Raw genomic sequence first — 27,072 nt, 5'->3', positions numbered from 1 at the left:
AAGTAGGAAAACCTGCAAAATCGGCAGTGTATCAAATACTTGTTCTCCCCACTGTAGGTGTGTCCAAACTTTTGACTGGTACTGTTTGTAAATGAGATATGTCTGTATTTCATTTACAAAAAAATATATATAATTCTAAAAACATGTTTTCACTTCGTCATTATGGGGTATTGTGTGTAGATGTTATTTTTCACCCATCTATTTAAATTAATTTTGAATTCAGGCTATAAATCAAACGGTATGAATACTTTCTGAGGGCATTATATATTACATTACAATGTGTTTTGTGGGACAATAGGTGCAGGATGGAGGAAGGTATTGGGCGGAGGAGAGCAGATATGTATCTTGCATCTAGCCCTGCGTCTAAGCAACCAAGTGACCAGCCCTGTCTGTTGCAACTCTGACTAGTCTGGCACCATCTACCACCCCATGACATCTCAGTCCCCAGCCTCTTTCTCTTCCCCCCTCCTTCCCCCTTCTCCCTTCCGACCGACTGGTCACTGTGCCTGTGTGGCGCACTAAGCCCGCCTCCCTGCTAATGGAGATCAGCGGTCTAACTGAATGAGCGAGAGAGGGGCTGTAGTCACTCTTCTACCAGACAGGTACCTCAGAGAGAGAGAGAAGGAAAAGGGGAAAGCATGTGACAGCGTGAGAGAGGACAAACAGAGACCGAGACTGCAGCAAGTGGAAAGATTTCAGGAGAGCTTTTCTTTTGGTCACCCTGCTTCTTCCCATTGATTCATCTGCTATCTGGCTGTAACCAGTTACCTGGACTTACCAGAGTGGAAGAGAGGGACAAGGAAAGAGTAATGAAGCGAGGAGACAGAGGAACTGGAGTGTCTTGAGTGGTAAGTAAGGAAGTAAATGACGTAAAGCAGTCAGGGCTGAGGGCTTAGCTGTCCCAGGGCACGGTGTTGGCGCCTTTCTTCAGGCATTAGTTACCCAAATCCTCTTACGGCTTGCTCGCCGCTCAGCCAGCTCAAGCTCACTGCATGCTCCCTCCGTACCAGGCCTCAAAGGGGACCATTTATACTCTGACTTAGAGAAACAGAACGTGACTCTTTCTGTGCGTGTGTGTGTGGTGGTTGGGAGTGTGTATGTTGCCAGAATGTGTGTTCAAGTGGATTTGTACTTTTTTTATTAAATCATGTTGGTAAAATATGATTAAATGACCCTAGTAAAGAATAAACTGGTAGGATTGTGAGTGAGAATGAGAAAAGGTGTTTGACGTTGGTGCTTAGAGGTATCTAAATTCTAGAATTCCTTGTGCATGTTGTTTTTTAACCTCTACAGATCTGTGTCTCTAAACCGGGACAGTTGTTGCTAATGTGCACCAATGTGACTAGAATAACGTTGTAAACAACAGCCAACTTTCCGGGACATAGACATGTCTTATATGGGCAGAAAGCTTAAATGATTTTTTATCTAACTGCAGTGTCCAATTTACAGTAGCTATTACAGTGAAAACATACCATGCTATTGTTTGAGGAGAGTGCACAACAACAAAACACTTATCACAGATACTGGTTTGATACATTCACCTCTGAATGTCAATAATGTACTTGTATTCAGTAATCTTGCTCTTATTTGTCATCCTGAGGGTCCCAGAGATAAATTGTAGCATAGTTTTGTTTGATGAAATCAATTTTATATTCAAATGTAGGAACTTGGTTCTACAGTTTGAACCACTTTTTGTTTGTAATATATTTTACCAGATCTGTGTTAAATTCTTCTACATTAATTTCACATTTCCACAAACTTCAGTGTTTACTTTCAAATGGTATCAAAAATGGAAAAAATGGAAACATCCTTATTAAGGAGGACATCGGCCATTGATCAGGGAACTTTTTTTTTGTAACATCTTTGAAATGCAAGAGAAAGGCCATAATGTATTATTCCAGCCCAGGCGCAATTTAGATGTTGGCCAATAGATGGCAGCAGTGTATGTGCAAAGTTTTAGACTGATCCAATCAACCATTGCATATCTGTTCAAACAACAGCATGGTATTCTTTCACTGTAATAGCTACTGTAAATTGGACATTAGCCTACATTAGCTCAACCGTCCCGCGGGGGGGACACCGATCCCAGTGTTTAAAGAAGGATTCTTAACTTCTTGCGACTAACAAACCCGTATCCGAGAGCGTAATCATAGCCTCAAATGCATTAGCATAACGCAACTTTTCCTATTCATGAAAATCGCAAATGAAATGAAATAAATATATTCAAACACAAGCTTAGCCTTTTGTTAACAACACTGTCATCTCAGATTTTCAAAATATGCGTTACAGCCAACGCTAGACAAGCATTTGTGTAAGTTTAGCATTGCATAATGCTATGCTAGGCTCTGCTGGCAGCAGGCAACATTTTCACGAAAATAAGAAAAGCAACCAAATTAAATAATTTACCTTTGAAGAACTTCAGATGCTTTCACTCAGGAGACTCCCAGTTAAATAGCAAATGTTCCTTTTTTCCAAAAATATTATTTTTGTAGGCGAAATAGCTCCCGTTTGTTCATCAGTTTTGGCTGAGAAATCGACCGAAAAATACTTAAACTATAACGCCAAACTTTTTTCAAAATGTCCTCCATAATATCGACAGAAACACGGCAAACGTTGTTTAGGATCCATCCTCAAGGTGTTTTTAACATATATATTCAATAATATATCCGTCAAGGCAATTGTTTTCTCATAAGAAGTGAAAAATGGCTACCTCATTATTTTACGCAAGATTTTCTCCGGGAGACACCATGTGACCACTCGCCAAATATGGTCCCTTACAGCCATTCTCCAATGGAAATGCCTAAAAAGATGTCACAATGCTGTAGACAGCTTGGGGAATGCGTGGAAAACGTAAGCTCATTCATAGCTCATGCACAGCCATATAAGGAGTCATTGGCATGAGGCGGTTTCAAAAAATGCGTCACTTCCTGATTGGATTTTTATCTGGGTTTCGCCTGTAACATCAGTTCTGTGGCACAGACAATATCTTTGCAGTTTTGGAAACGTCAGAGTGTTTTCTTTCCAAAGCTGTCAATTATATGCATAGTCGAGCATCTTTTCGTGACAAAATATCTGTTGTTTAAAACGGGAACGTTTTTCATCCAAAAATTAAAATAGCGCCCCCTATATTCAACTGGTTAAGCCTTGAGACAATTGGATTGTGTTTGTGTACTATTCAGATGTTGAATGGGCAAGACAAAATATTTTAGTGCCATTGAATGGGGTATGGTAGTAGGTGCCAGGTGCACCGGTTTGAGTGTGTGAAGAACTGCAACGCTGCTGGGTTTTTCACGCTTGACAGTTTACCGTGTGTGTCAAGAATGGTCCGCCATCCAGTTTCAGACCCCACTGTACAGTGTCTTCAGAAAGTATTCATACCACTTGAATTATTCCATATTTTGTTGTGTTACAGCCTGAATTCAAAATGGATTAACTCGATTTTCTCTCTCACCCATCTTCACACAATACCCCACAATGACAAAGTGAAAACAAATTTCTAGAAATGTTGGCAAATGTATTACAAATGAAATACAGAAATATTTCATTTACACCCCCCTGTAGCCTAGTGGTTAGAGCGTTGGACTAGTAACCGGAAGGTTGCAAGTTCAAACCCCCGAGCTGACAAGGTACAAATCTGTCGATCTGCCCCTGAACAGGCAGTTAACAGGCAGAAAATAAGAATTTGTTCTTAACTGACTTGCCTAGTTAAATAAAGGTTTTAAAAAAAATACATGTTAGAATAACCTTTGGTAGAGATTACAGCTGTGCGTCTTACTGGGTAAGTCTCTAAGAGCTTTGCACACCTGGATTGTACAATATTTGCTTTAAAAATATTCAAGAGCTGTCAAGTTGATTGTTGATCATTGCTAAACAGCCATTTTCAAGTCTTTCCATATATTTTCAAGCCGATTTAAGTAAAAACTGTAACTAGGCCACTCAGGGACATACAATGTCATCTTGGTAAGCAACTCCAGTGTTTATGTCCTGCTGAAAGATTATTTTGTCTCCCAGTGTCTGGTGAAAAGCTGACTGAACCAGGTTTTCCTTAAGGGTTTTGCCTGTGCTAAGCCTTATTTCATTTATTTTTATCCTAAAAAGCTCCCCAGTCCGTGCCGATGACAAGCATACCCATAACATGATGCAGCTAACACTATGCTTGAAAATATGAAGAATGGTACTTAGTGATGTGTTGTATTTGTCCCAAACATAACACTTTGTATTTAGAACATAAAGTGAATTTCTTTGCCACATTTTAAAAAAGTTTTACTTTAGTGCCTTATTGCAGATGCATGTTTTGGAATATTTGTATTCTATACAGGCTTCCTTCTTTTCACTCTGTCATTTAGGTTAGTATTGCAGAGTAATGTTGTTGATCCATCTTTGTTTTTCTCCTATCACAGCCATTAAGCTCTATAACTGTTTTAAAGTCACCATTGGCCTCATGGTGAAATGCCTGAGCAGTTTCCTTCCTCTCCGGCAACTGAGTAAGGAAGGACGCCTGTATCTATGTAGTAACTGGGTGTATTGATACACAATCCAAAGTGTAATTAGTAACTTCACAATGCTAAAGGGATATTCAATGTGTGCTTTTATTAAACAAATCTACCAATAGGTGCCCTTATTTGCGAGGCATTGGAAAGTCTCCCTGGTCTTTGTGGTTGAATTCGTGTTTGACATTCACTGCTAGACTGAGGGACCTTACAGATAATTGTATGTGTGGAGTACAGAGACGAGGTAGTCATTCAAAAATCATGGTAAACACTATTATTGCACACAGAGTCCATGCAACTTATTATGTGACTTGTTAAGCAAATTTTTATTTAGACTTGCCATAACAAAGGAGTTGAATACTTATTGACTCAAGACATTTCATCTTTAAAATGTTATTTAATAAGCAATCATTTCTAAAAACATAATTCCACTTTGACATTATGAGGTATTGTGTGTAGGGCATTGATGCAAAATCTCAATTGAATCCATTTTAATTTCAGGCTGTAACATAACAACATTTTTGAAAAAGCCAAGAGGTGTGAATACTTGCTGGAGGCACTGTACAACAATGCTGGGCAGACCATTATTTTGGCCATTATTTTTGCTAACATGGCTATGCCCCCATAGGATGACAAGGCCCCCATCCATAGGGCACTAGTGGTTACTGAATGGTTTGATGAGCATGAAAAGATGTAAACCATACGACATGGCAGTCTCAGTCACCAGATCTCAACTCAATTCAATTCTTATGGAAGATTCTGGAGTGGCCCCCAAGAAACACCAAATGATGGAATTTCTCGTGGAAGAATGGTATCGCAACCCTCCAATAGAGTTCCAGACACTTGTAGAATCTATACCAAGGTGCATTGAAGCTTTTCTGGCTCATGGTGGCCCTACTCGCTATTAAGACCTGTTCGTGTTTCCTTTATTTTGGGATTATGTGCCTGAAAAATGTACTGAGATGTCTAATTTGACAGAACTTTGTTAGTGTGGGTGGGACAGGTTTTAAGGTCCTGCTCTCTGGTTCTTCCAATGATTTCATGTTCGATTAGGATCAATGCTCCCTCTATTTCAGGAATGCTGAGCGCAAACTTCAACATTGCTAAAAATCTGTGCAACTTCCAGCACGCATTAACTGAGGCGATACGTGAACTGAGGCGATAAGTAAAACATTAACTGAGGCGATAAGTAACATTTTTAACAGTGACCAAGTAAGCTACTGTGGCTATTCGATCATAATGTAAGCCTACCAGAGTGCCCTACCATCAAAAACAATGGAGAAAATGCATCCCATAACATTTTAACATGCTGTTCTATCATTCAGCCTACAGTAGCAACCAATGTGTGGTGTTCAGTGTAGGCCTGCATGACACTGGCCCCTGGATAAAGAACTAAGATGGCAATGTAAATCAGTCAACTACACCAGGGCTTTCCTCCTATTCATGGACTAGAGGGTTACTGAGGTTGGAACCAGGCCTCTTTGACTCACAACATTACAACATAAATCAAAACAAAACCAGAGTCTACTTTTAACATTTTGTGATCCTTCCTTCCTCGATAGATTCAGGACAGATCCAGTGAGTTTAAAACAGCTATTTTAAACAATTTGAAACAGCTAGCTTGGTCTTAGGTCCGTAAGATTCAGCAGTTTCACTGAACAATGTGGGCTAAATCAACAAAGCCACATTTGTTCCACTTAGTCATAATCATTTAGCTTTTTCAACGTGATCCCAGTTTGGTTAGTTTTCATGTACTCTGACATGGGAAGGACATTCTGCCCAACTACCGTCACTGAGTGTGTCCAAAATTAGTTTAAGAGCTAGGTTGGAACAAAAGCCTTCATAACCACATCCATAGTCCTCCAGAACCAGGGTTGGTGGCCACTGGGTTAATAAATATGGCAGAAAAAACATCCGTCCTCCAAGAAGAATAGATTGAGTTCCTATTGCTGATGGCTATTGAATTATTTAATATCGGCAAGGGTAGAGGTTAGGCTACTGCATTGACTAAGCGTTTTTTGTCTCACATAATTGGCACGACCAAAACAAAACAAGTTGTGAATACCGTAGATTTGTGCAAAAATATATTTGTAAGTAAATGCTGCTACAATTGTGGTTTTATTCAAAAAAGCATCTCAGAGTTCCAGTGACGCAACTTAGGAAATGGCTGCCAAGTTTTTCGTACTGCACATCGGTTGGGTATTTCCCCCCCTAAATTCAAGTATTTACTCTGAGCATTATAATAACTTACGCAAAATGGAAAAGGGTAAAATAGGGAAAGGTCACGGAGCAACAACAACAGCCTGTAACAAAACAGCAAAATAACCCTCATTTCGTGAGGTGATAAAGGAGGAATTGCGCGAGGCGCTCAAGGCTTACAAGAGGAACTTCGAGAAGATGTAAGAAAGGAACTAAATGAGTTCAAGAAGGACATTAACCATAAACTGAAAGAAAGCAAATTAGAACTTCACAGCATATCTACAAGAATGGGGGACGCAGAACACTGCATTGGGGAAACGGACACATGGAACTCCGCAGTCAATACTTGAACAGTCACTGAAAAGCCAACTCACACTACAGGCAAAAGTGACAGAACTTGAAGGTTTCTCACGTCGAAACAACATTAGACTTTATAACGTAGTAGAGGGCGCAGAAAAAACTCTATGCCCAACTTCGTGGAGGGTCTATTCAAGGGCATACTTGAAGACGACACTGACCTGGGAATCGAGAGAGCACACCGAGCTCTGGCCTCAACACCCCCCAGCGGCGCCCCACCAAGATCCATAGTAGTACGGTTCCTAAAATTCTCAGTCAAAGAGAAAGTCTTACATGCAACCTGGAAAAAGCCTGTTAACTTCCAAGGCCAACAAGTGTTCTTTGATCATGACTACGCGGGAGAGAGACTGAAAAGAAGGAAAGAATAGACCCCCATTAAGAAAGCACTTAAAGAGAAGGGTATTTGCTTCCAAACACCAGACCCGGCAAAAATGCGGGTATTTCTGGAAAATGGCCCGGTTACATACGAGCATGCAGACGACTGAGGACCTGAAGTCAAGGGGCTTCCCAGTGGAGTGTACCGCCAGGAGAAAGGCGACATCACCAGCGGAAATACTCGAGCAGGCTCTCCTCATGGATTATTGTTGACAAGCAGGGTCATGGAGAAAGAGGGAAACCATCTCGACGAGAGGACGTTCACATCCGAGAGAGACTCAGGCATTTCCAACGGGAAGATGTAAGACACTGAATCGGATTTAACAGAATTAATAGTTACCGCGAGCTGTTAAGACTAGGTTGTTACGGTTGACATTGCAATAGGTAAAATGTTTACCCTATTTTCCCCCTATGCTGAACAAGGGTGAGTTGCCAAAAGCATGTGTTCTTCATGTAACGGATGTGAAACAGCTAGCTTAGTTAGCGGTGGTGCGCGCTAAATAGCGTTTCAATCGGTTACGTCACTTGCTCTGAGACCTTGAAGTAGTAGTTCCCCTTGCTCTGCAAGGGCCATGGCTTTTGTGGAGCGTCGGGTAACGATGCTTCGTGGGTGTCAGTTGTTGATGTGTGCAGAGGGTCCCTAGTTCGCGCCCGGGTATAGGCGAGGGGACGGTCTAAAGTTATACTGTTACATTTACAAACACACTAAGTAGCGTCACGTTAATAACATATATATTAGCTAAGGATTAATGACACATTGACAACGGGGCGACAGAAGGGCATATCAAGGGGAGGAATCATGATATGCACGCATGACCGATATAGTTTTCACTTGTAATTAACCGATGTGTATAAGCGATGAAATAGGCGCCCTTATTATTTTCGGTTCCACCAGGTCTTGTTTGTGACTACGTCACGCATTTTCATATCTGAGCGAGGGGCCCATCCTGCGGACTGGCTCATCCCCTCAAACTCCAGAGGCAAGAGACAGTTCTCTGACATGGGAGTCCAAATACCGAAGTATTTTCCCACTTTGGTTTACTTTAATATCGCTCTTGATTTTTCGTTCATTTTTAGGTTCATGATAAGCAGGCAGATATGGTGCACAGGGTTTTTTATTTATATCAATGCATCATCGGGAATTTAAGGTCATTAGTCTCAATGTAAAAGGACTGGGGAGTGCCATCAAGAGAAGTAAGGTCATAGCAAAGATGAAATGGGAGAGAGTTGACATACTATTCTGTCAGGAAACTCACTTATCCACACCTGAACACGAGAAACTCAAGAAAATGGGATACAGGAACACTTTTTTTTTCTTCTTACAAAATGGGTAGAAGGGGAGTTGCAATCTTGATCCGAAATGCAGTTAATTTTGAGTTGATGTCAGAAATAAAAGACAAGGAGGGTAGATTTATACTTGTTAAATGTAAACTGGATAACAAGGAAGTTACATTATTTAATGTCTACGCACCCCCAGGGAGTGATATGGTCTTCTACGGGAAGGTGTTTCATTTAATTGCCACAGAAACCACTGGCACTTATCTGTGGAGGGGACTTTAACACTATTCTAAACTCAAAATTGGACAGCACAAACCAAAATAGAAAAATAGTTGCCAAAAAGATAAATAGGATACTGCAGGATCTATGACTGCTCGATGTATGGCGTGACACCCACAAGACCAATAAGGAATATACTTTTTACTCAGCCCGCCACACCGAATACTCCAGGTTAGACTACTTTTTTATGTACAGTGCAGATAGACACAGGCATAAGGATTGTAGGATCGGGCAGAGCGACTTATCAGATCATAATAGAGTTTACCTAACTCTACACCTTGATAGTAAACCAATAAATACTATATGGAGACTTAATACAAACATGCTGAATCATCCAGCATTTAAGGAATCAATAAAGACATAATTGAACATTATCTGGAGAATAATGATAATGGGGAAGTATCTCCTGCTATATTGTGGGATGCAGCTAAGGCGGTTATTAGAGGGAAGATCATAGCCACATCATCTCTCAAGAAAAAGATGAAAGCACAGAAACTGCTGAAATTACAGGAAACCCTAAGAAACTTAGAATGATCTCATAGTCAATACAAAGACCCTTCCTATATTACGAGAGATTCAAAAGGTAAAACAGGAAATTGACCAGATTTATAGAGAAGAAGTAGAGAAAAAGCTCAGGTTCCTGAAACAACGATATTATGAAGCAGGCTCAAAGGCAACCAAATTACTAGCATGGAGACTCAGGAAACAACAAGCACAGAATACCATTTTAAAAATAAAAGACCCCAAAACAATAAAGATCACATGCAAATTAGATGAAATACAGAATGCATTTGAATCATATCACACAAATCTGTACAAGCAACCAGAGAAGGCAGATGCACAGACAATAGATCACTTTTTCAACTCACTTGATCTCCCCTCAATTGTAACAGAGCAAAATGATAGACTAACTTTAGAAATATCCACAGAAGAAATTAATAAAGGAATATCTCAACAAAAAGTCAACAAGTCTCCGGGCACTGATGGCTTCCCTTCAGAATGGTTCAAGACCTTCAGAGAACAATTAGCACCCCTACTTATGGCCTGTTTTAACTGGACTCTGATGGAAGGGGGTCTCCCACCGTCATGGAGAGAGGCCTTCATATCAGTAATCCCAAAAGAGGGTATATATGAAAGAATGCAGTTCATATAGACCTATCACAATTCTTAACACAGATTATAAACTATATGCATCAATAATAGCCAAAAGAATGGAGAACATAATCCCAGAATTGATTGACGGAGATCAAACTGGTTTCATACAAAATTGGCAGACACAGGACAATATAAGGAGAACACTACATGTCATGGACCACATTACTCAGAATAAGACAAGTGCAATATTAATCAGCCTGGATGCAGAAAAAGCATTTGATTCAGTGGGATGGGATTACCTATTCCAAGTTATGGAAAGGTTTGGTTTCAACAAAGAAGTGATACAGTGCATCAAAACACCTGTATTCATGTCTGACCACTAGAATAAAGATAAATGGACATTTGACACGAACAATAAAATTAGAGCGAGGGGCAAGACCAGGCTGTCATCTTTTACCCACGCTCTTCTCCTTGTACCTCGAACCATTAGCACAGGCAATAAGACAGGACCCAACCTTAGAGGGAATAACAATAAGAGGCAGTGAACATAAGATATGCATGTATGCTGATGACATTCTGTTATTCCTTAAAGACCCAGGCTCAAGTGTACCTAGACTGATGGATGTTTTACAAACATTTGGAACATATTCAGGGTATGTGCTTAACGTACACAAGACCCAAACCCTAGTATATAATTACACCCCACAGGAAGAGCTGAAGAGGAGATATAACTTCACCTGGACCTCTTCATCCATTAAATATCTTGGAGTAAACCTACCAAAAGATATACCCAAACTTCATTGCATGAATTATGATCACATTAACAAGAACATATATGATGACCTAGAGAGGTGGAATTCACTTCCCTTAGATCTTAGTAGTAGATTTGAAACAATCAAAATGAACACCCTGCCAAGGTTACTTTATTTGTTCCAATCACTGCCCATAGAAATCCCTCCTAAACAGTTTAGGGAATGGGATAAACTGATATCAAGGTTAATCTGGAACAGTAAGAGACCAAGAATTAGATATACAACATTACAGTTACCAAAAAACTGTGGGGGTATGGTCTTACCAAACCTAAAATATTATTATGTGTCAGCCCAATTGAGACCTCTGGTGTGTTGGTGCAATTCAGAATACGAATCCAAATGGAAAGACATCGAGGCTACTCTGACAGAGATACCCATACAGTCAGTTTTGGGGAAATAAGGACATGGTAAAATAAATATACAATAGACAAAACACATCACATCATTCAGTACAATTATAAGGAATGGGAACCTAGATAACTTCCAGGACCTAAGTAAAAAAAACATGGCTTGGATAAACAAGATTTCTACAGATACCTACAAGTTCGACACTGTTTCTTAAGGGAGATAAAAGTGACTGACTCCCTAGCACCTCCAAAATTAATCCAAGTATTCACTAACGCATACAACTTGGGGAGTGACAAAAAAACTATTTAAAATCTCTACTTGGGTATTCAATCCTCAAAGAAACGTTCTACAAACTATATTAAAAAGAAATGTGGGAACTTAACATTGAAATAACTGATGAAACATGGTTGAACATATTAGAGACTCAACATAGCACCACCAACTCAAGGTCATGGGGAGAATTCTGTTGGAAGAATGTTATACGTTTCTTCATAACACCTAAACTGAAATCAAAACAGACGGGCTCACTACACCCTTGTTGGAGAGAATGCGGTCTATTGTGGGCGGACCACTCTCATATCTTTTGGACTTGCCCCACAATCGAAACTTACTGGGGAGAAATAAGATCTAACATCGGAAAAATAATGGCATTTGACATAGAACAAACATTCATTTCTTTGTACATGGGTGAAATGCCTGATAACTTACACAATAGAGAAAACTACCTCTTGAAGGTCCTACTGGCAGCCAGTAAAAAGTCTATCACTAGGAAATGGTTACAAAAAGACCCTCCCACAGTGACACAATGGATAGACTTTGTAGAAGAAATACACCACATGGAGCGTATGACCTTTGCTTTAAGAAATGGGTTTCGTACTTGGTAAAGGTCTAATTCAAAGATGTCAATGTAACTAATATGATGATATGATGATGAAGGTATGAAGTGCACTGTAACTGACAGATCTTTTTTGAATTTTATTTGACTTTATTTGTACTTTCTTTGTGTTCCTACAATAAAAACAAAGTATAAAAAAAAGCATCTCAGAGTAAGAGTGCTGATCTCTGATAAGAGAGGATTTGTTTTGCCATGTTGATAATAATGAATAAGATTATATGGACAGATCCTAGATCAGCATTCCTACTCTGAGATGCTTTGAGGAAACCAGCACTGATCCTAGATCAGCACTTCTACACTGTGACACTTCATGAATCTGGGCCCAGATGTTACATTGCAAATAGGAAAGGAAGAGTTTATTGACACCCAGCAGCTGTCTGTGCCTGACCCTGTTATTGGGATGGATGAAAGCTTCACATTTGGGCCACGTGCTGGAATGGGTTGCCAGATTGAGTTGTGGTGCTGGATAAGAGGCTCTGTCTTGGCATGAGTGTGGTGTGAGGAGCAGTACTTCGATCCAGACTATAAAGCTGGTGATACACAAATGGACTATATATACTACTGTTCAAAAGTTTGGGGTCACTTAGACATTTCCTTGTTTTGTCCATTAAAATATCAGCAAATTGATCAGAAATACAGTGTAGACATTGTTAATGTTGTAAATGACAATTGTAGCTGAAAACGGTAGATTTTTTATGGAATATCTACCTAGCCCCATTATTAGCAAACATCACTCCGGTGTTCCAATGGCATGTTGTGTTAGCTAATCCAAGTTTAGCATTTTAAAAGGCTACTTGATCATTAGAAAACCCTTTTGCAATTATGTTAGCACAGCTAAACACTGTTGTCCTGATTTAAAGAAGCAATAAAACTGTCCTTGTTTAGACTAGTTGAGTATCTGGAGCATCAAATGATTGCATCGCCTGGTTCACCAACTAATTCTCTGATAGAGTTTAGTGTGTCAAATCGGAGGGCCTGTTGTCCGGACCTCTGGCAGTCTCTATGGGGGTGCTACAGGGTTAAATTCTGAGTCCGACTGTCTTCTCTGTTTACATCAATGATGTCGCTCTTGCTGCTGGTGATTCTCTGATCCACCTCTACGCAGGCGACAACATTCTGTATACATCTGGCCCCTCTTTGGACACTGTGTTAATTTGAACTAACCTCCAGACGAGCTTCAATGCCATACAACTCTCCTTCCGTGGCCTCCAACTGCTCTTAAATGCAAGTAAAACTAAATGCATGCTATTCAATCGATCACTGCCCGCCCCTGCCCACCCTCCAGCATCACTACTCTGGACGGCTCCGACTTAGAATACGTGGACAACTACAAATACCTAGGTGTCTGGTCAGACTGTAAACTCTCATTCCAGACTCACATTAAGCATCTCCAATCCAAAATTAAATCTAGAATCAGCTTCCTATATCACAACAAAGCATCCTTAACTCATGCTGCCAAACATACCCTCGTAAAACTGACCATTCTACCGATCCTCGACTTCGGCGATGTCATCTATAAAATAGCCTCCAATACTCTACTCAACTAATTGGATGCAGTCTATCACAGTGCCATCCATTTTGTCACCAAAGACCCATACACTACCCAGCACTGCGACCTGTATGCTCTCGTTGGTTGGTCCTCGCTTCATACTCGTCGCCAAACCCACTGGTTACAGGTTATCTACAAGTCTCTGCTAGGTAAAGCCCCGCCTTATCTCAGCTCACTGGTCACCATAGCAGCACCCACTCGTAGCACGCGCTCCAGCAGGCATATCTCACTGGTCACCCCCAAAGCCAATTCCTCCTTTGTTCACCTTTCCTTCCAGTTCTCTGCTGCCAATGACTGGAACGAACTGCAAAAATCACTGAAGCTGGAGACTCATATCTCCCTCACTAGCTTTAAGCACCAGCTGTCAGAGCAGCTCAAAGATCACTGCACCTGTACATAGCCCATCTGTAAACAGCCCATCTATCTACCTCATCCCCATACTGTATTTATTTATTTTATCTTGCTCCTTTGCACCCCAGTGTCTCTACTTGCACATTCATCTTCTGCACATCTATCATTCCAGTGTTTAATTGCTATATTGTAATTACTTCGCCACCATGGCCTATTTATTGCCTTAACTCCCTTATCTTACCTCATTTGCAGTCACTGTATATAGACTTTGTCTTGTTTATTCCATGTGTAACTCGGTGTTGTTGTATGTGTCAAATTGCTATGCTTTATCTTGGCCAGGTTGCAGTTGTAAATGAGAACTTGTTCTCAACTAGCCTACCTGGTTAAATAAAGGTGAAATAAAAAAATATATATAAAAAAAAGTGGGTTCGGTTACAGGCTCAAAATGGCCAGAAACAAAGCCCTTTCTTCTGAAACTCGTCAGTCTATTCTTGTTCTGAGAAATGAAGGCTATTCCATGCGAAAAATTGCCAAGAAGCTGAAGATCTCATACAACTCTGTGTACTACTCCCTTCACAGAACAGCGCAAACTGGCTCTAACCAGAATAGAAAGAGGAGTGGGAGGCCCTGGTGCACAACTGAGCAAGAAGACAAGTACATTAGAGTGCCTAGTTTGAGAAACAGACAAGTCCTCAACTGGCAGCTTCATTAAATAGTACCCGCAAAATACCAGTCTCAACGTCAACAGTGAAGAGGCGACTCCGGGATGCTGGCCTTCTAGGCAGAGTTCCTCTGTCCAGTGTCTGTGTTCTTTTGCACGTCTTAATCTTTTATTTTTATTGGCCAGTCTGAGATATGCCAACACAACATGCCATTGGAACACAGGAGTGATGGTTACTGATAAATGGCCTCTGTATGCCTATGTAGATATTCCATTAAAAATCAGCCGTTTCCAGCTACAATAGTCATTTACAACATTAACAATGTCTACACTGTATTTCTGCTCAATTTTATGTTATTTTAATGAACAAAAAATGTGCTTTTCTTTCAAAAACAAGAACATTTCTAAGTGACCCCACACTTTTGAAAATTAGTGTTTATATATAGGTCGACCGATTAAGATTAAGATTTTTGGAGGACCAAAAAAAGCCAATACCGATTAATCGGCTGATTTATTATTATTTTTTTTTGTAATAATGACAATTACAACAATACTGAAAGAACACTTATTTGAACTTATATAATACATAAATAAAATCAATTTAGCCTCAAATAAATAATGAAACATGTTCAATTTGGTTGCCTCTTATCCAGCACCACAAGGGACCAATCTGGCAACCCATTCAGCATGTGCCCAAATGTGAAGCTTTCACCCACCCCAACAACAGGGTCAGCTTTCACCCACCCCAACAACAGCGTCTGGGTGTCACAAAGCACTTCCTCTCCTATTTGTAAAATAATATCTGAGCCCATATTCATTCAGATTATCTCTTTCACTTATCTCGTCCTTCACATTCCGTAGAAATCAAAAAGGGTATTGCCTAGGGAAAGGAGCAAGGTACTGAAATGGACCCAGGCCATGCCGCCTATGCCCACTGTAGGTGGCTATGGAGCCAAAATGGCTACCATAAATACAGACGTAAAACAAAGGCTTTGATCCCAAGGCAGCCTATGATTCAGCAGTCAATATTAAATGATTGTTTGTATAAGCGCTGAGATTAGCCCCAGGAATCTGATTAATCCCTTAAAGGCCTGACCCTACCCCAACCTCTAGACTTCTTACCTCCTCCTCGTTTCATAACCTCTTTTCCTCATGCCCTCGCTCCCCTGACTACGTTACCAGCTGAGCCACATGGCTAAGGCATGACACTGTGCTTAACCCAGATGCAACTGTGACACTAATAACAAGCATAAAGATGTCCAATGAAATTGTTCCCTGTATGAGGACAATTATTTGCACTGGTATTACACAAGAGCAAGATGTGACATTCTTGTATATAAGTACCTGTATAGACTTCCTTAGCATTTCCCATTTATTTGTATTATTTTTATTTTTTATTTCACCTTTATTTAACCAGGTAGGCTAGTTGAGAACAAGTTCTCATTTACAACTGCGACCTGGCCAAGATAAAGCAAAGCAGTGCGACACAAACAACAACAGAGTTGTTGGAATAAACAAACATACAGTCAATAATACAATAGGAAAAAAAGTCTACATACAGTGTGTGCAAATGAGGTAGGATAAGGGAGGTAAGGCAATAAATAGGCCATAGTGGCAAAATAATTACAATATAACAATTAAACACCTGTCCCATACCTGTACAGGTCATGGTAATTACACGTACAGTTGAAGTCTGATGTTTACATACACCTTAGCCAAACACATTTAAACTCAGTTTTTCACAATTTCTGACATTTAATCAGAGTAAAAAATCCCTGTCTTAGGTAAGTTAAGATCACCACTTTATTTTAAGAATGTGAAATGTCAGAATAATAGTAGAGAGAATGATTCATTTCAGCTTTTATTACTTTCATCACATTCCCAGTGGGTCAGAAGTTTACATACACTCAATTAGTATTTGGTAGCATTGTCTTTAAATGGTTTAACTTGTGTCAAACGTTTTGGGTAGCCTTCCACAAGCTTCCCACAATAAGTTGGGTGAACGTTGGCCCATTCCTCCTGACAGAGCTGATGTAACCGAATCATGTTTGTAGGCCTCCTTGCTCGCACACTCTTTTTCAGTTCTGCCCAATTTTTTTTATAGGATTGAGGTCAGGGCTTTGTGGTTGCCACTCCAATACCTTGACTTTGTTGTCCTTAAGCCATTTTGCCACAACTTTGGAAGTATGCTTGGGGTCATTGTCCATTTGGAAGACCCATTTGCGACCAAGCTTTTTTTTTTTTTTTTTTTTTTTTTTTTCTTACCCCTTTTTCTCCCCAATTTCGTGGTATCCAATTGTTGTAGTAGCTACTATCTTGTCTCATCGCTACAACTCCCGTACGGGCTCGGGAGAGACGAAGGTTGAAAGTCATGCGTCCTCCGATACACAACCAAGCCGCACTGCTTCTTAACACAGCACGCATCCGGTTGGGATGGTGTTCTTCGGCTTGCAAGCATCCCTCTTTTCCTCCAAATATAACGATGGTCATTATGGCCAAACGGTTCTATTTCTGTTTCATCAGACCAGAGGCCATTTCTCCAAAAAGTAAGATATTTGTCCTCATGTGCAGTTGCAAACCGTAGCCTGGCTTTTTTATGGCGGCTTCTTCTTTGCTGAGCTGCCTTTCAGGTTATGTTGATATAGGACTCGTTTTACTGTGAATATAGATACTTTTGTACCTGTTTTCTCCAGCATCTTCACAAGGTCTTTTGCTGTTGTTCTGGGAATGATTTGCACTTTTCGCACCAAAGTACGTTCACCTCTAGGAGACAGAACGCGTCTCCTTCCTGAGCGGTATGACGGCTGCGTGGTCCCATGGTGTTTATACTTGCATACTATTGTTTGTACAGATGAACGTGGTACCTTCAGGCATTTAAAAATTGCTCCCAAGGATGAACTAAACTTGTGGAGGTCTACCATTTCTTTTCTGAGGTCTTGGCTGATTTCTTTAGATTTTCCCATGATGTCAAGCAAAGAGACACTGAGTTTGAAGGTAGGCCTTGAAAAACATCCACAGGTACACCTCCAAATGACTCAAATTATGTCAATTAGCCTATCAGAAGCTTCTAAAGCCATGACATAATTTTCTGGAATTTTCCAAGCTGTTTAAAGGCACAGTCAACTTTGTGTATGCAAACTTCTTACCCACTGGAATTGTGATACAGTGAATTATAAGTGAAATAATCTGTCTGTAAACAATTGTTGGAAAAATGACTTGTGTCATGCACAAAGTAGATGTCCTAACCGACTTGCCAAAACTATAGTTTGTTAACAAGAAATTTGTGGAGTGGTTGAAAAACAAGTTTAAATGACTCCAACCTAAGTGCATGTAAACGTCCGACTTCAACTGCATGTGAATGGTGCCTGACGGCACAGTTGCTTCAATGCAATTTTAGACACACATACTTCATGTATCTTTAATGTAAATGTTTTAATGTATTTTAAAGGGGGTTTCATTATGAGCTATATAGATAGACACCAACCTGGTCTCCCGAACTGCAGCAACTGACACTTGAAATGACATGACCAGAATGCCCAGGGTCCAAAGTTGAAGCGTCTCAGAGTAGGTGTGATGATCTGGTACAGGGTCTGTATCTACAAAGCATCTTAGAGTAAAAGTGCTGATCTAAGATCAGTTTAGCATTTTATATCATCACAAATAATATTATATGTACAGATCCTAGATAGCCACTCCTACTCTGAGAACCTTTATGAATACAGGCCCAAAGCTACTGTGCTGTCTGACAGCCAAATACAGTCATCTCACTCTGTCTCTTTATTCATGAGCCTTTTGAGTGTCGATGTGTCTCTAGCCTGGTCCCAGATCTGTTTGTGCTTGCCATGCCAACACACATTAGGACTAAGGCTAATGTGTCTCTACATTGAATACTAAAGTAAACACTTGCATTCAGCTGCCTCCTATTTATTTATACCTATTTGCATTGACTATACAGTGAAGGACAGGTTTTAAATTGTGATTGTTTGAAATGTATCCCTTTTTGGACAATCCACTGCATGTAGATTGGCGCGTTTGTTAATTATTTCTTAGTGGGTGCGTCACTCCTTCTTTGTTAGAACCATAATAACCACAATTGGAGGAAGTCCGTACTACTACTAGGGTCTTTGAAAGGTTAACGTCAACGTCTTTGGTGTGTGTGTGTTAGTCAGGTGACAGGTCGGAGTTATGCTCACTGGGATCAGAGAGAGAGGGAGTCTTTTCATTCAGACAACTAACTGTAGTCATGGAGATCTGAAATAATAGCTGCCTGATTAAGCTTTCTCAGCCAGAGCCTAATTTCATTAGACGGTTTACTTGTGGATTACAATCATGGTGTGTGTTTGTTTGGCTGTGCGTGTGTGAGATCAGGGAACTGGTTTTCGTTCCGATTCTCTTGCCTTCTCCATGATGTGCACTTGTTCACTCGTCCACATGGACTTAAAGGTCACAGGTGTAAGATATATGGTGGAAACTCCCTTGTGCCCGTGGAAGCAACAGTGTAGAATTCTAGCAACCAGGAAACGGCAAAGTGATTTCCACTAGATAACATAGCCACAAAGTAAGAACAGCTTTCCCATTTTGAAAACAGATGCCGCTCTGGCAGGAGAAGTCAATAGGCAAATATCACAGCCAATCACAACACTGGTGGGTAAATACTACTGTGAAACACTGTCATTCCACTGTTACTGCATATATGTTATGGATATTTTCTGAAATGACATTGCAAAAAAATAAAACAATTCCTATGTGTTGCACATTTAAACAATACTAGTTATAGGCTATGTGTTATGACATTTTTTATCTTGGCTGTGACTTGGTCACAGCCACGATGCGAAGCCATGATAAAAATGTCATAACACATGGAGTGAGTGTATTACTTGAGTGTATTATTGCTTTTATACAATGGGTTACCAGCATTTAAAAGAAAGATTATTTCCTAAACCATACATAAAAAAAAAAAAATGTGATGCTACTTTCAAACACTGGTTGTCAAGTGCAATTTCAGATGTTCTATGGTCGTTAGTTCTATTCGTCTTGACTGCCATGTAAAGCAAAACTATCCAAGCGCTGTGGTTGATCGTTCCAGTGCTTTGCAGGTTGCTATGACAAACAAAATGGATGCTATGGAGGCTCTTCCCATCTTGCTTGCTAGCCAACTACACAGCTAACACAATCACTTCAGACGGATGCTGGAAAGACAGCAAACTAGCTGCATTTCATTTGACCTGTTTTTCCATTGACATTTCTTTGTATATATCCGTACAAATTATGCTGATTCATGATTTCGACTGGCTAAGAAAAGCTGCCTGTCTGTCTCGTCCTGACTTCCGACACGTTCATTATAATGGGACACAATGTTGCAAATGTCAGAGATAATGTCTAGATGCTTTTTACAGTGGAGATCAAGTTTACAAATTGGCAGATGAGACAGTGGATCTGTAAAAGTAGTAGCAGTAGTAGTGTGTTGCTAGGTAACGATGTAAACAATGCCACTTTTTATGTGGCCATGTGTATGTTGTGTAGTATATCATGGACAGGATAGACTAACAATTTAATTCCTAACCACCCGTTGTATGAAATGCTTTTAAATCCCTAATAAGGAGCGAACGAGTGCACATTTAAAAGAAGGGAAGTGAATTGGACCAGATCACAGGTCAGAAAGCCCCTGTGCAATGGATGATCAGTCCAGAAGAAAACTGCAGAAGTCATAGCCTGAAATGGCACCCTATTCCCTATTTAGTGCACTACCTCAATGGCTATGGCTATAAGTAATTCACTATATCGGGAATATGGTGCCATACAATTTCAGACAGCCACACCACCCGAGCCACGGCTTGTTCACCCTGTTACCATCCAGAAGGCTAGGTCAGCACAGATGCATCAAAGCTAGGACCGAGAGACTGAAAAACAGCTTCTATCTCAAGGCCATCAGACTGTTAAATAGCCATCACTAGCCGGCTACCACCCGGTTACTCATTCCTGCACCTTAGAGGCTACTGCTCTACAGTGTATACATAGACATGGAATCACTGGTCACTTTAATAATGGAACACTAGTCACTTTAGTAATGTTTACATACTGCTTTACTCATTTTCATATGTATGTACTGTATTCTATTCTACTGTATTTTAGTAAATGCCACTCCGACATTGCCGTCCTAATATTTATATATTTCTTAACTCCATTCTTTTACTTTAGATTTGTGTGTATTGTTGTGAATTGTTAGATACTACTGCACTGTTGGAGCTAGGAACACAAGCATTTCGCTACATGCGCAACAACATCTGATAAACATGGTTATGTGACCAATACGGGTTGATTTGATAGCCATACTACACATTACATCCAATAACAACTGCTTTGGGGACATTTTAATTTATGTAGAGTCATGTCTTTAATCTTGCAATGTAATGGAGGGTCTGACAACAAGCATATATGTGTACCCTCGCTCTCCGTGGGCAGAAAGGTTTATCGTTTTATACACATTAATTCCAATTGATTAAAGTGGTATTCCTCTAACCATAGACAATGTGGGGTCTGGTCCACCAATCACCACAGGACAATAGACTCTAGCCATCTATCCCGTGAGAACCACAGTATAGAGAGAACCTTGTGGTGAATCTTTACCATTAGTTAGACTGTGCCAGTGGTCAACACAACTGCGTATGGACTACATATGCCCCCCAGCAGTGGTAGTTCAAATCCCCTCTGGGACAGTTTCTACGTGTGCATATGTCCTGTAGGTCTGATATGCATGTCTATAATCTTTTCCCTTCTATTCCAGGAGCCTCACATGGTGACTTCTAATGTCCTGGAATAAACCGGAAGCTGAACCATGGTCATTCTGCAACAGGTACAGAGTAGAATTCCTTATTTCTCACTCGTTCTCTCTTTCAAACACACGCACACTCACACACACACACACACACCCACCCTGTGGACGACCTTTGCAGGTGAGACTTCATTTAAATGCTAAAAGGATAGGGGCTATGTTGTGTTATCAGCTGGCCCACCAGAGGACACAGTGATATCTGTTGTGACACGTTAAAATACCAAACATAGCATGAGCTAACAGGCACCCTCAGTCTCCCATCATTAGTCAGACAGGGTTTGTGGAACTTTAAACATCACTTTATCCAGGTTTTTTAAAGGGATAGTTCATTGATTACATTTTTTGTTTGACAAAAATAAAGTTGAACAAAAATAAAGTGTGGATTGCTGTCACTTGTTGTCCATAGACTGCTTTCAAGGTAAGGATACAAATATTAAAATATGTCAAATCTCTGAACTATCCCGAGTAGGCTACCTCAATGTCAAGAGCCTAGCCATGAATCATGCATCTCATGCCCTCAGTAAGACATCTGTGATGTCCAGACAGAGGGATGGTGACATGGGACGTTTCACCTCAATTTGCTTTTGCAATGCAATATTTTATGTTTTTTTTAGTGCTAACGGCATCTTTTTCTAGCAAAGCTGGTAACCAGGGTTTGGGGAGTCAAAGTAATTCTTAAACCAATGCACATTTGGTTTCATTTACTCCATGAAACTTTGTTTGCAATGATAGAAAAAAAACTTGACTCAATACGAGTATAGACATGTTTTGGTGTAGAGCAAAACCAATATTTTTGACAAAATGAATGGTGCTTTCTTGATTGATTTGGTACTAAATGTGTTGTTGTTTTCCGGTTCATTGGATCTACACGTGGTTGGGTGGTTTGTGAGAGATGGAATAACAGCACGGTCAGTGTGTGTCCAGCAAGTTAAAACAGAACAACAGTAAATAAAGTCGTCACCCACCCACAATGCCTCCTTGGCCCAATTGAGATATTGCGTGTGACTAACACATTTCTGTTAATTACTATAGCTCCCGCCTTGGGCCAATCAGGGTTATTTTGTAAATGTCAGATCTCTATGGTATCATTCGCCCAAGTTTTGTCAAAATCAGGCCGGTGCTGTCTGAGATACCATATGTCACTAACGTACTAACGGAGGGAGACAGATCCACAGTCCCCTCTTCGATTTCAATGTGGGGGACAATAAAAACAACATGGCAGCTTAACACTAAAATGTGACCAAACCCATTCTCTGACTGGGGCTGATTTCCTAATCTCACCTTGATCGACAGCAGGGATTTATAGTAGGCTGCTCAACCTAGCCCTCTTATATGGTTCTGTTTATCTGTTTACTGTGCCTCCCAAACATTGAAGTAATCACTGATTTGGCATGGGAGGTTTGTGGCATAGGCCTTGCTTTCACCAATCATAATTTAGAGTTGTGATAATAAGGACTGAAGGAGGGAAGGATGCATTTTCAAAATATTCAAACCTTCTCGAAACAGCCCCACCTCCTCCTAGCAACAAGTGATATGTTACATCACTTCCTATAAAGTCTGCATTTGGACGAGGCTAAGCCTACATCAACCTAATTTCCCTTATTGGAAATTGGCAGTCTTCAAATTAGCCAACGTATTTCATGCAGAACAATACGCAAGACTAAAACATACTTTATTTTATTTGGATTGAATGCCTTGGTTATTTTAGGAAGTGCACAGAAAATAGCTTTGATGTAATAAAAATAATATTGTGTCAGGAGGGATTATGAGGTGCATTGACTCTGTACCGGTACCCCCCCTGTATATAGTCTCACTATTGTTATTTTACTGCTGCTCTTTAATTACTTGTTACTACTATTTCTTATTCTTATCCATATTTTTTTTTAAGCTGCATTGTTGGTTAGGGGGCTCGTAAAACAAATCTCTGTATGGGACTGTGTGGGACTGCAGCTCTCGAAAAGATCTAGCAGATTCAATTGCTGAATGAGTTTTCTGAGAATTCCTTCCTGATCACTGGTTGTATTTGTGGTTGCGTTCCAGGGAGACTATGTCTGGTTGGACCTCAAGACAGGCCGGGAGTTCGTCGTTCCGGTGGGAGCTGTGGTCAAGCTCTGTGACTCGGGACAGATCCAGGTTCTGGACGACGAGGGGAGGGTGAGTCCACACAAAAGTTGACAATGACAAGACATGATGAGACATTGACAAGACGTTACAAGACGGTGACAATACTTTGACAAAACATTGACGCGACGTTGATGAAACAAGACTTTGGCCTTGTTCGAATACTCCTGAAATACATCTCATTCCTCCTTTCCTTGAAATTATCATACCACGACAAAATTGAAAGTAATGCCATGGAAAGCTTGCTTACACCTATCCAGTCATGTTATATCAGTGATTACTCCAATGAAGGAAGGATTCAACAGGGTCTTTACTTGATCTAACAAACTGATATAGACACACAGTAGCCTATGACACCATAGTTCCTCAATGGCTGTGACTGTTCCCCCATCAGGAGCACTGGATCTTGCCCCAGAATGCCACCAACATTAAGCCCATGCATCCCACTTCCATCCACGGGGTGGAGGACATGATCCGCCTGGGGGACCTCAACGAGGCCGGGATCCTGCGCAATCTGCTCATACGCTACAACGAGTGTGTCATCTATGTGAGTCACCCCTGCAACACTGTCTGCTCGCTTTTGGTACCACTACAGGACCACCATTTTATATTGTATGAGTCCTTCAAACAACAAGGAAGTGTGGTATAGAACGTATTCTATAAAACATAGTGACCTTGTTTAGTGACGTGTAGCTCATGTTGTTGATGTATGTTAAACTGTTATAGGATTTGTCTGCTTGGTTATTTGACTTACTTTCTTAAATGGTTATGCTAGCATATTGGTTATGTTCTTCCACTCTTCCCCTGGCCACAACCCCCCACTGGTTCCTTAGCTTACCTACCTGGTTGTGTCTCAACAGTTTGAAACAATTTCCTCTCCTCATGTTCTTTCCTCCAGTATCACTGCTCTGGCAGGACACATGATGAAAACGTGTCCAGTCCATTGTGGTACTGGGGGTTCTTGGAACTCCCTCTCCCGGATCCGGGAGAATTGTCATGAACTGACACTAATTAGCATAACGCAACGGACACAAAACATTACTAGAAAATATGAATATTCATGAAATCACAAGTGAAATATATTGAAACACAGCTTAGCCTTTTGTTAATCACCCTGAAATTATGCTTTACAGCCAAAGCAAGACAAGCATTTGTGTAAGTTTATCGATAGCCTAGCATAGCATTATGCCTAGCTAGCAGCAGGCAGCTTGGTCACGAAAATCAGAAAAGCAATCAAATTAAATCGTTTACCTTTGATGAGCTTTGGATGTTTTCACTCACGAGACTCCCGGTTAGACAGCAAATGTTCATTTTGTCCCATAAAGATTATTTTTATAGCCGAAATACCTCCGTTTGTACTTCACGTTTGGTTGAGAAATCCACCGGAAACTGCGGTCACGACAACGCCGAAAAAATATTCAAAATTAGATCCATAATATTCCCAGAAACATGGCAAACGTTTTTTATAATCAATCCTCAAGGTGTTTTTCAAATATCTATTCGCTAATATATCAACCGGTACAGGTGGCTTCTTAGTAGGAAAGAGAGAAACAATGGTCACATTTGTCTATTACGCACAAATCACTCTGAGAGCCTCCAGCTGACCACTGACGCAATGTTGTCGTTCACGCTCATTTTTCAAAATAAAAGCCTGAAACTATGTATTGTGACACTAGACACATTAGGGAAGCCATAAAGGAATCTGGTTGATATCCCATTCACTGCTCAATAGGGACGCATAGGAACGCAGAGCTTTCTAAATAAGAGTCCCTTCCTGATTGGATTTTTCTCAGGCTTTCGCTTGCAATATCAGTTCTGTTATACTCACAGACAATATTTTTACAGTTTTGGAAACTTTAGAGTGTTTTCTATCCTAAGCTGTCCTAAGCAATTATATGCATATTCTAGCATCTTGTCCTGACAAAATAGCCCGTTTACTTTGGGAACGTTATTTTTCCAAAAATGAAAATAGTGCCCCCTAGTTCCAAGAGGTTTTTAAGGAAGCTGTTATAGATTATTGAGACCCAGCCCCTGTGTGTGTGTCCCAGTCGGTCCCTCATCAACTATTATGGTTCTTTCCTCTCACTCTTCCTCTTCATCTCCCTCCCTATTTCTCTACATAGACAAATTGTGGGGGAAGGGTAAGTACAAACTACAGAAAACTTTTTTTTTTATTTAAGCAACATAGCACTTCTGCTAGCATCAATGAATGGCTATAATCTCTGCTGGGCTGAAGGCTGGCCTCTGCTTCAGGCTTAACCTTTGATCCAGCTTGTTAAGTGTGCTTTGACCACTGAAGCGTAAATGTCAAACACACATGAGCCTTTAGGGCCTTTAGAACGCAACAGAGCTTTGGCCTGGGCTTGGAGGTGCAACAAATCATGGGCTATTATGACTGATTATTATGTCTACATTATGCACATTAAGGTGATTTTCAGCCTAAATTCAGTTCAAGAACTTAACTTCCAATGATTTTGTAGCTCTAATTTAACGATCAGTTGTCATCAGGCTTACAACACACTATCTCAGTGATCAAAATCCTAGTGACTACCCTAATCACAATCACAGTGAAAGAAAGCGATAAATCATGGCATCGCTAGCAACAAATCGTACTATCACTAGCAACAAATCAAGCGATCACTAAAGCCTCACGGATGACATCGTTGCCCTGATCTTGGCATGACCCTTGACCATTTCACATTTTGACTTTGACCTTTGCCTGCAGACTTACACAGGGTCAATTCTGGTGGCAGTAAACCCTTACCAGCTGCTGCCCATCTACACACCGGACCATATCCGCCTGTACACCAATAAGAAGATTGGGGAGATGCCACCTCACATCTTTGCCATTGCAGACAACTGCTACTTCAACATGCAAAGGAACAACAAGGACCAGTGCTGTATCATCAGGTTAGTGTATTGTATTGATGTGTGTGTGTTGTGTTCCTCTATTTAAGTGTATGTGTGTTTGAGTTTCTGTGTGTGTGTGTGTGTGTGTGTGTGTGTGTGTGTGTGTGTGTGTGTGTGTGTGTGTGTGTGTGTGTGTGTGTGTGTGTGTGTGTGTGTGTGTGTGTGTGTGTGTGTGTGTGTGTGTGTGTGCGCGCGCGCGCGAGCACCTGCGTGCCTGCATGGGTGTTTGCCTGTCTGTCTGCTTGTCTGCCTCTGTACAGAAAAATATTGTATCTCCTCCTGTGTTCCTCAGTGGTGAGTCTGGGGCCGGTAAGACAGAGAGCACCAAGTTGATCCTGCAGTTCCTGGCAGCAATCAGTGGACAACACTCCTGGATAGAGCAACAGGTCCTGGAGGCCAACCCCATACTGGAAGGTCAGACTCAACATAGAGATGAGACACTAGAATGGGCTATTAATGGCAGCCATCTTGGTCAAATTACAAACCAGTCGAATTGAGAGAGAAAAAACAGACCAAGATT

The 27,072-nt window shown here is 40.7% G+C and overlaps 1 protein-coding gene across 1 annotated transcript in view; it reads left to right on the top strand.

The window, feature by feature from the left end:
* Positions 1-612: 612 nt before the first annotated feature.
* LOC110537668 (unconventional myosin-VIIa) overlaps positions 613-27,072 on the top strand; it is an 81,809-nt gene continuing 55,349 nt past the window's right edge. The window contains exons 1-6 of the mRNA XM_036937636.1: positions 613-848; positions 21,474-21,542; positions 23,562-23,675; positions 24,037-24,189; positions 26,368-26,552; positions 26,845-26,966. Coding sequence (XP_036793531.1) covers positions 21,525-21,542; positions 23,562-23,675; positions 24,037-24,189; positions 26,368-26,552; positions 26,845-26,966 — 592 coding nt within the window. The 5' untranslated portion in view covers positions 613-848; positions 21,474-21,524. The remainder of the gene's footprint in view (positions 849-21,473; positions 21,543-23,561; positions 23,676-24,036; positions 24,190-26,367; positions 26,553-26,844; positions 26,967-27,072) is intronic.

This window comes from Oncorhynchus mykiss, chromosome 12 (genome assembly GCF_013265735.2).
Source record: "Oncorhynchus mykiss isolate Arlee chromosome 12, USDA_OmykA_1.1, whole genome shotgun sequence".
NCBI classification, from domain to species: domain Eukaryota; kingdom Metazoa; phylum Chordata; class Actinopteri; order Salmoniformes; family Salmonidae; genus Oncorhynchus; species Oncorhynchus mykiss.
The sequence above is the reverse complement of the archived record's forward strand: the minus strand, read 5'-3'. Positions and strand labels throughout refer to the sequence as shown.